This window comes from Phalaenopsis equestris, unplaced genomic scaffold (assembly GCF_001263595.1).
Source record: "Phalaenopsis equestris unplaced genomic scaffold, ASM126359v1 Scaffold000503, whole genome shotgun sequence".
NCBI lineage: Eukaryota > Viridiplantae > Streptophyta > Magnoliopsida > Asparagales > Orchidaceae > Phalaenopsis > Phalaenopsis equestris.
The window spans coordinates 1-12,595 of NW_018164943.1; the positions used below are offsets into that span (position 1 = coordinate 1).

Consider the following 12,595-nt stretch of genomic DNA (forward strand, 5'->3'; position numbering starts at 1 on the left):
ATCGTCATACATCTCATCGACAAATGACGAAATGACGGTCAGTGATTCACTGTCCGAAAATGCAAAATTTGGGACGAAATATTTTTTCTAAATCTAATTCATCATGCAAGTGATGATATTTGATTTATTAAATCTAAGTTTACGGTATAAAAATGACAGAATGCATAGAAAATTAAATTTACTGAATTTAAGCTGAATTTATGAATAAATTTTCTTAATAAAATGATATCAAATTCCACCTTAGTATAAATTAAACGTAAAGATAAAGATATTCAAATGTGCATTTAAAGGATTTATGTGTGATGATAATAATAAAATAATGATAAATAAAAAGTGAGGGGCAGTGGGGTCGGATGACAGAGCACTTCTTCTAAAGCTTAAAATAATACCATGAGGGCTCACCTTCCAAAATAATAATAATAATAATAAAAGAATATTTAAACTCTCATAACGACATAAAAGATCAGTTTGGGGCAACTTATGTATTTCAGGATAAGCTGCTTATTCTGAAACGCAGCCTGTGAGTCAGCCGCAGGGGTCGACCCGCGGTCCGCGTTTAGTGTAAAATACAGTTTCTAATAATCTGACGAAACGCGCGAATCAAACCGTATAACAAAATTTTATAAGCTGCCACAAACGGACCCAAAGTCTCACCAACCTCCAGTCAAAATTAATGAAATAACCTCCAGTCAAAATTAATGAAATACTACTTACCGACTATGTTATGAATATATCTTCTTCAATTCCCATTATATTTCTATAATATTCATAAAAAAAATATTCTAAACAATTATCGTATAGATAATAAATTTTTAAAATTTATTATGAGAATTTTATTTTATTTTTATTTTTCGAGAAAACTTCAACAATATCTTACCTATAATTCATCATACATATTCCCAAGGTAATAAAAGATGTTCCATCCTAACGCTTTAAAAAGCTTCAGCTATTTGTTCGAAGAAATTTGAAATTCAATCTACAATAACAATGTATTTTGAAATTCGGCTCTTCATTCATTTTCTCAGTACATAAAATTTGTGAGATTTTGTCAGGGGGCCAATCTCTTTCATTCATGTTCAATATAAATATAATGGAGCAAGTTCTGCCACCTTTCTGTACATCTCGAAGCAACATAAAAGGAAGGGACTTTCAGTAGCAGATTATTATATACAAAATAAGCAGAAAAGGTTTAGATATCAGCGGAGGCTCTGTTTCTAGGAAAGGGAATGGTGTCCCTAATATCATCAAGGCCGGTTACAAACATAACTATTTCCTCCAACCCGACACTGAAACCTGAATGCTTCACGGTGCCATGCCGCCTCAGATCCAAATACCATTCATAATCTTCTTGAACCAACCCCAGATTTTTGGAAAAAATTTGCATACGTCAAAGGGTACGCAGAGATGCGTACATAATAGGGTACACGGGTGTTATATGGAAGTTATATGGGGGTTACAAGCGTGTTATAACTTCCTTGTAACTTTCGTGTAACTCAGCTGTAACCCGCGCTTTTATTTTATCCATTGAGATTACAAGGTTACAGCGGGGTTACACGGGAGGTTACAGTTTCTTTTGTGGTTTGGGCTTTCTCCTCCGATATCAATTTTGTTCTTAGAATTCGGTGAGCCATGCTTAATTCTAAAAAACAAGTTCTTATAGCTTGATTCTAGGAAGTTATTATGATGCTTTGTTGTCTTTATATGGAGTTTCAATGTATGGTTTGATTGGCTCTGAGCTTTTACCATCTTTTGTTTGGGATCATGTGAATCATGATCATTTCATATTGTACCGGTGAAACTTGATCTTGTAGTTTTCTATTGGAGTTTATGAAAGCTTATTTGTCATCTCACATCTCATTATGAGATATTGGTTTAATTTTAATATCTTCGATTTTGGTCCTTTGAATGGATTTGCTAAGCTGATACTAGGAGGAGAATGTCTTCAGAGCAAGGACCTACAGTGGTTCATCAAAAGTCGGGGCAACTAAAAATCATATTTGATCTTCTTCCATATGAGGTAAGTTCCACTCATCCATATTCGATCTGATGTGTTTAAATTTACTTCAATTTGTCTAGCATAGTTAGTCCCGTGCACTTGAGAGGTCTTCTCTACAGAGCATTGTAACTTATAATTTATTTTTATCAATTGAATATTATTTTAGAAATTTTAAACCATTAGTTTTGTTCTTGCAACTTGATTTTCTTGTAATCATATTATTTTAATCAATTGAATATGATTTGTTGTAATTATGTCATTGCATTTGTAAGTATTTTTTTTTATTTTTAATATATATATATATTTATATTTATATTTATTTATTTATTTATTTATTTATAAATGCAAAATAATTGTGAAGTATGATGTAAATCCCCTGTTTAAATAAGCACCGCAAATCTCCATGTTTAAAAACCTACATTTCTAAAATGTTCATATAAATGAGATATGGTGTTCATAATTCATAGAAAGACAAAATCTCAACCTTTTACCTTTCAGTAAGCTTATCAAGGCGCTCCTCCTTCTGGCTTCCCAGAACCAATTTTCCAGCCTGAGTGTGTTCCATACTATAAGGTGAGTGACTTGTGACATTAAGCTCAGCTCTGAGAAAATTAGCATATTATCTCACCTTCGGTGCAATAATATCGAAAGCAGAAACAGTTTTAAAATCATCTCTAATCCGCAAATAGAAGGGTTTTGAATCTTTTGGGTGGTCATATATGATGACTGGCAGACTATAAATCTCATCAGCCAGAATTCTGTCAATATTGCATAAGGTTTGGAATAACATTCTAAGAAATAAAGCACAAACATAGCACAGAAAGTTGTTTTCATGTTCTGTTGATAGATTTATGCCCCGCTCAACTTTCTCTTCAACCCTCTTTTTAGTTTCCATGTGAAAAAAGCAGAGTTCATCGGCTTTAATGATCAAATTATGATCAAAGAAGCCAATTGAGAAACGAAAATTGCAAAACTACCTTATTTAAAATTTCCACAGCTTGTGTGTAACTAAGTCTGGCAAAAGAGCTCGATCCCATAGATTTAACGCGGTCAATACACTTGTCGTCGACTCGCTGGTACATGAGTTGTATGTCATGTGGGCAATGCTCAATGATGGAATGACAAAGGTACCTCAAAAAATCCTCTGCACAGTTCATAGCATCCTGTAATTATTACTGCACAAAATTTTGTGAAAATTAATGATCTGTGGAGGAAAAAATGAGTTGGAGCTTCATTCTTCTGTTTAGATGGAAGGAAAAAAAGTGAATACTAAATGTTCATGCTGACAAATACAAAGAGGCAAAAAGATGACAAAACGTACTGAAGATTATATGCGCCATGCATCTCATATAGTGTTAAAACAATGAAAGCCTGAAATATGGTCAAACTAGTTTGCTACATTATATTGGTCTTTCCTAAATAACTAAAGGGAAATTTACATACATATCACACAATTCTCATGCATTTACATATCTAACACCCAAAGTTTGATCTTTACACTTATAACCCCTTGGCGTCATACACCTATGTAAGAAAGTGCATATTTCAATTTTAAAAAGATAGTGATAGTGGTATTTATTATATGATGATACATAAATTTGAGTGGTATGCATGTAAATATGAATGCTTAGGTGTTAGATATGTAAATACATAAGAATCATGTGGTAATGTATGCAAATGCACCATAACTACAACATAACAGTTCAAACAAGGAAGGCGCCACTTAGCAGCCTTTTGAAGCAAATTTTGCAAGTCATGCTAAAACAAAACGAATTAAAGCAAAATGAAAAGCAGCTTATGAAGAATTGGTGTTTAATTGTAATCCAAATATTGCATACCTCTAGCTCTGCAAAGGCAAGTTCAACTTCAACCTTCCACGATTCAGCCAAACTCTTCTCGGGCGGCGCATCCTCAGCTTGAAATGTTGGTCCCAAGGAATAGACACAGCTAAGGGAGCAGGCATAGCTTTCTAAGTGAAGCTGAGAAGAAGATGACAGATACACCTGACGACCAAAGAAATTTTCGGAAAAATCTTCCTTTTTGATCTTCGCAGAGGTTGAAGTCAGTCTATGTTCCAACTGATTAGCTAGTTCATTAGCCTTCTGAAGGTTTTGCAATGCAATAAGAAGGGCCTCTCTGTTGCTATTACTTCTCTTCAGCTCCTCAATTCTCTTGCCTTTTTCCTTAATAGCAGCTTTGATTGTTTCTAGGTTTTTGGCCTCTTGAGCACTAATTGGGTTTGAGAGATTTGCAACCTCAAGCAACACGCTATGGTTCTTTGAATTAGTAGCAGTAATGATGGGCATCTGCACGTTAAGGAAGCCATTGCTCTGGAAGAATTGATGAGTAGAATGCAATAGGGAGTTGCGAATTCGTGCAATTGAGGCTACCTGAGTTGTGAATTAAACAGAGAAAAAAAACACATTCTTTGGAGTAAAAAATATATATTATTAGAAAAGCAGGAAAATATTTTTCTGGCGATCATCATCATAACTTTAATAATCATCATGTGGGGTTGGTGAGTAGCATAATAAGTACATTTGAACAATCTAAAGTAGATCATATCTACCAAATTTGATGGTAAAGTGATTTAATTGCCTCTAATCAAATAACTTCATACTGAAAACTTCATCAAAGTACTAAATTAAGTCAAGCATGGCCTAATGAAAATCAGCAGAATCTTACAGCAACTGGTGGATTGCTACACCAAAAAGCGCATATGAAATAAGCAGAACACAAGGAAGCCATAGAATGATCACAACATAGATATTTGGAAAAGAAGTTAGCATTAATACAAAAGGTGATGAAAATATCAATGGCTAAACTTGTGTAAAGTGTAAACCAATGTTTTATCATCATCTACTCATAATCATTAGATAAACCAAAGTTTTATCATCATCTACTCATAATCATTAGCCTTACCCCAACTATTTAAGAGAAAATTTATAAATTAACATTCTAGTGTTGAGTTTTCATTTGTAAGACTATGTTTAAGCAGAAAACTCTGATTATAATTAAGAAAATAAAGATGATCATATGGAAAATACCTAATAGGATGACACCCAATATGCAAATAGAACCAAATTAGTTAGTAGTTTGTACTTCATAGTAATTAAATCTATAAAACTAGAAGGGCTCATTAGTGATTTAATGATGTTAGATCATGTGTGATGTCATCTAATGATTGGCTCAATATTCTAAAAGTTATTAAAGTATTGTGTAAATCATGGTGATAATAAGTAATAACCATCATCATTGAGTTTGCTTAGAGTCATTATAGCTTGAAAATGAAATCAAGATTAACTATTCAAGAGGCACAATAGTGCAAAGAAGATCCAAAGAGAATAACTTTGTGTGTGTGTTTAGTTGCCTGTGTGTTTGATAAAAAGAGAAGTTTACCAAAAATCTCAATAATAATGAGCAAAAACTAAAATGAATAATATTTCATTTATAATTATCCAAAATTAATTTTTGATATTATAAAAAATATTTTTAATATTTTATATTTAATTTTTCTTGACTTTCTATTTATTTAATTTAATATCAATTAAACATTTAGGTTTTAATTACATTATTATTGCAAATTTTTTTATAATCATAATCACTCATGTCTTTCACAAATTTATGTGATCCTAAGTTTCCCATCAATTTCATTAATTTTACTAATGTTGATTTATGTGATAATTAACTATTAAATAAATGGGTTCATTAAGATTAACAATTTCATCGGTGAATAAATGTGAGCATGATTTTTATTCTATTAGTTGAGTTACATACATACAATCTGATATATAGTATCATATATCATCAACTTAATAGTTGAGCAGCTAATTTAACTCATGGTTAGGTGCTTTGTCTCCAACCACAATGCCTTGAGTTCAAAGTTTCGCACACACCAATGTGTGCATGAGTTAAAAAAAAAACACCAACTTAATAGCTAATCATTAACTACTTAGCGAGTATTGATACGATGTAAATCTATATGATTTGTATGCATAATTTCCATGCCTTATTTCCCTTTTATAATGATTTTACGCTACAGAAATGTATTTTTGTTGTACTTTATAGGAGACGGGTGTGGAACGCAATTTGGGGAGTGAAAGGAGTCAATCAGGTCAAGTAACTATGACAACCCTGTGCTGGAAGCAGCGTGCCAGTGTCAGGTGCCCAAGAGCACGACAAGCTTGCACCCAGAGACCATGTGCCTGTGCCTAGACACGGCACGCCTGGCCAATATACCGTACTCATGTGCAACTCCAGCCAACTTTTAACTAAGGCACGCCCACGCCACTTCCCAGCCTACCCGCACTTCAGCCAACAGTTTGATGAATTTTCCATGATTTCTTGCTATTTTAGTGCCCTAAGTATATATAGGAAGATAAAGAAGACTTAAGGGGGGTCTTGGACAAGTGTGGAGGCTTTCTTCAAAAGCTTTCGGGTTTCTCTTCCTCCTTGCAGAGGGAGAAACTCCTAGGGTTAGTTTACGTCAAGTTTTAAGAGGTTTTTGTATGAAAGAAAGAGATTGAGGGTTGTTTATGAAAAGGATGGTGGCGAGAGTTGTCATTGTACGGTGAGGATTCAATGGATTGCGGAGAACATTTGGCTTGCTTGTAAATTTGTGCATTTCTTTCATTTGAATCACCAATATGTTTAATAAAAGTCTTATTGCTTTGCTACTGCATGTCTCGTAGCTAATCTACTTTCATGCTCCGGTGAAGTAAGGATAGTTTTTCTTAATGTTTACCATGATTTTTCCCTATATGTGTTTTCTGTGCTTTTGAATTATGCATATTGATGCGTTAACTTTTCGATCGTCATTTACTTCTAATCTGATCAATTAGGTTGCTAAGACTTCTTGTAATCTAGGATTTTTAACTTTCGCCTAGAAAAACAAATAGGTTAACACATGATAGCCTAGTCAAATAGATATATTACGAGTAGAAAATTGTAACTCGTATAGGGAATCGAAGGAATCCTGGGAAACGTTGCAAGATTAAGTCTCTCTTAATTGTAACATGATTTCAAACTCTTCTTATGACCTAAACTTAGGCTAATGAGGGTTGTGTCCCTAATTTGTCAGCTATCACATAGAGAAAGTCATAAGAAAAAATAGAGAAAATATTATACTGGTGTCAAAGAAGCATAAGTTTTATCACCTCTGAAAGACTCAAAGTTGTGACCTGCTATTTCTGTTTATTGCTTCTTTTAGGACGGTAGATTTCCATTCATGCATTTTCATCCCTTCAAACTATATTCAGCGGTTTAATAAACTAGAACTTCCCGTGTTAGAAACATTTTGACACATTTCCCAAGGATTCATAAGCACACTGGTTTAGTTGTATATTACTTGATCGACTAGTACACTTGCATGATTGACCGACCTGCCTCATAGCATATTTCGGGCATCAAGTATCCACTAAGATATTTTTGGTATATAATGACTATACTTCAAGTTTTTATTGTTGGGTATTTTTTCAATTGGTGAGGATACTTCTAGTTTTTATTGTTGGGTATTTTTTCAATTGGTGAGGTAAGTTTTAAGTTGTTTTATAATGTGTAATATCTATAATGTTCTCCTACATATAGCATACTCACAAAATATTAAAAAATAATAATTTCACTCATAATTATTTAGAAAGTTATTTAGAGTGTTCATCATCTAAGAATTTTACGAGTAACACTTTCTCGCTTAGTTTGTCTGTATGAATTCCATGGTGCTATGTTGACATCATTGTACAAAAAATAGCATTGACCTTGTAGTGTTAGTGATAGCCTTACCACCAAAGTCCTGAAGGAATAAAGTGTGACAATTTCTCCATTACGTTGTGGGTGAAAGATTGATTAATAGTGAAAGCTACTTGAGGGATGCTTAGGCATGGATGTAGCCAGGTTTGCTCAAACCAAATAAATATCCTTATCACATTTGCTCTCCAACTAGTTTTACATTATGTACATCATTTCTAATTTACTCATGTGATGTTTTGGATTAAAATATGACCACATGTTAATATCGCAGGGTTATCTTCATAATGAGTTTTATATTATCTTGCGCTGAACTAGCTCTGAGACATTACCTTTAGGATCACATTTTATATAATCAAATATCAAGTAGATCTTCCTTTACAATGTGGTAAATTAATAATTATTTTTTTTATCCTTACATGATGGAATAAATGTTTTACTTGCGCTCCAAATTGTTCATCACACTTGGTCATAACATTATAGCTATCTTTATCATCATTTGTCTATTTTGCGGAAACTTATTTAAGTTGCTTGGAGGTTTTTTATTGTAAAATACTTACAGCTAATGTAAATGAGTACAATTGTGCTTACATAATTACATAATTTACATAGTTCACGTTTATGTCTACACCAGTGCATTTTGTTAGTACATGTGCATTTAGTTTGGCTTAATTATATTTTGTTGTGCACAGTATATATTGGTTTACAGTTTCATGGCGTGCTTTAAATCTCTCATGCACATTGAGTAGAATTAGAATGGTTGAATTTCATGCAAAAACACACGCAAGGAAATATTACGATCAAACATGGAAATTTGTTAATCATTCCAAAACTTATCAGTAGCATGATATGAATAAATAAGCACAATCTAAGTAGAATATGAATCCAATATTTAGAAAATTTTACAACCTTCTAAAAAACTGAAATAGGGAACGACTTTACTAATTATATAAAAAAGATGATGATAGACTGGTGACATATTTTGTGATACATCCAAAGAAAAAAAAATATAGCAGTGCAAGAGTAAGGGAAGGTACAATTTCTGACGCTAGCAAGATCACTAAGCGATAATGAGTCCACATTTTCGTTTAATACAATGGATATGAAACAATTAACCAAAACATGATAAAGGGATTCAGAAATAATTTTGTTTTGAGAAAAAAATTTGATAAATGTCAGACGTGGAGATTTTGTTTTTTGGCCCATAGTATGTCCAAACATACATGTACCACCTCCCTTCATTGCTGATGAAACAAAAAGTGAATTTGAACTACTGCTATCATCTTTGTCCCACCAGGTGCTTTACAAACAAAAAAAAGGTGCAGCTTTTTGGTAAATAATCCAATAAAACTTATTGCCGATCAACCAAAAAGAGAGTAAGAATCAACTAATCATATTCTCATCATCAACATACTGAACCAAAAAATGAAAGGAATGCCAGCTTGGGAAGATACAGAAATTTAAGTTACCATAGATGTTCTTGGACGAAGGTGTGGATGAGCCCTTAAGATTGCCATTGACAACCGTCCTTTTGACAAGGGATACTAGTCAAAACCAACACCACCAACATATAAAACTTTGTCCACTTCAAGTTCCACTGCATACTTTCCTGGCAACTTCGATCTGGCTAGCACTCCTACTAGAATTGAGATGCCAACAGGCAATATTTCGGATAGAGGATGTACAGAGGAATCAACCACTACCTGCAAGTAAGAAAACAAGTGCAGTCAGTCAGTCGGTCAGTCAGCAAGACATAAATCACTTTAAAAGCCATAATTTTTAGAAATAACATAAGATTCTTTGAAATTAACAACATGCTATCTGTGATTAAGTCCAAACTTTATTGTGCGATTAATTAGCTTGGATTACTAACTTTTACTCTGCTTTCCTAATCTGAAAAGAGAGACCCCCGCAGTAAAGAGTATAAAAACCAGTTCTTGTGTAGGAAAGGAATTTTTTATATCAACCACTCAAAATTTTAAATACAACAGATTGGCCACCCAAATTTCAATTTTTACATTTTAACAACCAAAAATAGGGGAAAATTTTCTGTCCAGACTCCGGACATAACACTACATGTGTACTCCCAGAAATATGCCGTCACATGTGTTATATCGTGACCACCTAAAAAAATATTAAAGTAGAACCGTGGAAGTTATTGGAGTGGAATTTTATTGGAGTGGAATTTGAGAGTTTATTGAAGGGTTGTTGAGAGGTTATTGAGGGGTTATTGGGAGATTACCAATAACCTCCGCGGTTTCACTTCAATAACCCCCGGCAATAACCCTCTCAATAATCACCCAATAACCACTCAATAACCCCCAAATAGACTCTCAATAACCTCTATGATTCCACTTCAATAACTCTCTGTAGTTCTGCTTCAATAACTCCCTACAATAACCCCCGCAATAAACCCCAATAAACTACTCGGTTCCATTTCAATAACCCTCCTACAATAACCCCCTAATAATCCCACAATAACCCCCGCAATAGCCACCCAATAACCTTCGCGGTTCCACTTAAATAATCCTTCATAATAACACCCTAATAACCTCTGAGGATTCACTTCAATAACCACCAATAATCTCTGCGATATAGCACACGTGGCTGCATATTACTGGAATCCGCACGTAGAGCTATATCCGAAGTCCAGAAAGAAAATTTTACTCAAAAATAGTGTTGTAAATTTAGCTCAAAAATTGTTAATCGCTCAAAAATTGATTCAAAATTTTGGCTCGGATCGCTTGAATCAAAATAAATGAGCCAAGCTATGACTCAATTTTGGATCGAATTTTATTCGAACCAAACCCAACTCGAGTCGAAATCTAATCATTTACATCCACAGTGATGTTAAGGCTGTAAATTTAACAAATTTACCCTGAATATCTTTAATCACTCGAAAATTGATTCGAATTTTAGCTTTGATCGAGATAGAATCAAAATAAATAAATCGAGCTACGAGTCAAAAATTTTTATGAGCCGACCCAACTGGCTCAAAATCAAATCATTAAAAGCTTTACCTAAAAATCACCCAAAACTTTAAATATAAAGGTTTGACCAGTTTCAAAAGGAAATAAAATATTAGGTTGTTGAAATATAAATTTTAAGTTTAGATTGTGTTATATTTAAAATTTTGGGTGGTTGGTAGGTAAAAACCCTACACAAATTTTATGAAAACTGCAAAACAAAATACAGCAGATAATAGCGAAATTTGTTCTAAAGCAAATAAGCCGAACCTCGAGACTAGCAGGGCAAGACCCATCACTGATCCTCAAGTAGCCAACGGTTGGCACAGGCTTCCCTGGACAGTCCAGCTTCCTGAGAAAATGCGCGCTGTATCCTCCGCCAGTGAGAATCCTCGCAATCGATCGGAGAATGGGGAGCCAGGAAACCAGAACTTCGGAGCAAGCCACGTCCTTCACGACTGAAGGGGCCGCAGCCACAGGCGACGTCGACGATGGAACACTCGGCTTCTGTTTATCCACGCCAGATTTCACCCATCCCCCAACCTGAACTCTCTGCCCGGCCAACCCTTTGCCTCCATCGTCCCGACCCAAAATCGATCGGAGCAAAATCCTAGTGGAGTATTTGAACCGTTCAACAGACGGCGGCTGCGGTGACGGCGGTGGAATGGATTCATTGGTGGCGGATTGGATACGTTCGGATGCCATTGATGGGAATAGGGTATGGGAGCATGGAAAAGAAGATGGTGGGAGGGTAAGAAATTTAACAAGGGAAATGGGTGCTTTGGAGACATACGGAGAGGAGAGTAATGCTTTGCTTTTAAAAATATATTCTGAGCGGGAAGCGAAGCGATTCAATTCTCTCTTGGCGATGAATGCTGGCTGCTGAAGGAGGGAAGGAAGGGATATGGCAACGTTGAATCGGTGATAGAAGGAAAGAGGAACTTTAAAACTAGCCGACTTAAAAAAGGATTTAAATTCATCCCACGATATCTTCATATATTTATATATCTAACTTTTAAAGTTTGTTGCTATGCACCCAAAAAATGATTTGCAAGAATCTCGAGCTAATCTAATTGAAGAACTATCAGCCGAACAAAAATCTTCATATATTTATATATCTAACTTTTAAAGTTAGTTCCTGTGCACCCAAAAAATGATTTTCAAGAATCTAGAGCTAATCTAATTGAAGAACTATCAGCCGAACAAAGGGCTCACGACCGACCAAATGCCAGTCACCACCAAAGAATTACTTGGGTCAACAAGAAACAGACGTTCACTCCAACAACCGAGCAAAGATCTATTATACCCAACAATTACACGAGTATCAATGTGAGGCTCTCAAAAACTCTCAACAAATATATCCGCGACGGACTCCTCACTCTCATGATACAACATTTTCTTTGGAAACACCACCTTTGGATCTGTTCAAAACTTGATCCACTTCTAGAAGACAAAGCAAGTAATAAATGATCTTGGCAAGGTGATGCTAACTATGCTCTCGCCCGTTCTTCAAAAGATTCCTCCTCAGCACCGCCCTCTTCGGGGTAGCCGGATGGCTCCACAACTTCTCATCTATCTAAAGGAGTTGTATCAAGGAGATATGTATCAAAGTAAGCATGAGCCGAATGCTTTCTTGCAATGATGGTCAGTTCACTAGTTGAAATTTGTTGGATCACAATTGTGGTTACAAAAATATAGAAAAGAAAATCCTCACCTACAGAGTCGACCAAATTCACCACAGGCCTTAGTTGACCTCACTTCGGTTGTTGTCACTTCTTGCCTAGAGGCTCCTTTTACCTTGGCCTCAGCCTTAGCCTCAATATTGGCCTTCTTCCTGGTAGTTCGAGCAGAGACTTCTTTCTCTAACTCAAGTCAGAGGCAACCCATAAGT

General features: G+C 35.0%; 1 protein-coding gene across 2 annotated transcripts; it reads right to left on the minus strand.

The window, feature by feature from the left end:
* Positions 1 to 2,708: 2,708 nt before the first annotated feature.
* LOC110028192 (asparagine--tRNA ligase, cytoplasmic 2-like) lies at positions 2,709 to 11,648 on the minus strand. 2 transcript variants are annotated; one of them, XM_020729937.1, is made up of 4 exons: positions 10,975 to 11,648; positions 9,208 to 9,441; positions 3,835 to 4,386; positions 2,709 to 3,171 (listed from the first exon to the last, which is right to left on the minus strand). In XM_020729937.1, exons 2-4 carry the CDS (start codon positions 9,253 to 9,255, stop codon positions 3,169 to 3,171), a joined length of 603 nt encoding a protein of 200 aa, XP_020585596.1. In that variant the 5' UTR covers positions 9,256 to 9,441; positions 10,975 to 11,648; the 3' UTR covers positions 2,709 to 3,168. Both variants share the same exon structure in this region, with proteins under 2 accessions (XP_020585596.1, XP_020585597.1).
* Between the last annotated feature and the right edge of the window lie 947 nt (positions 11,649 to 12,595).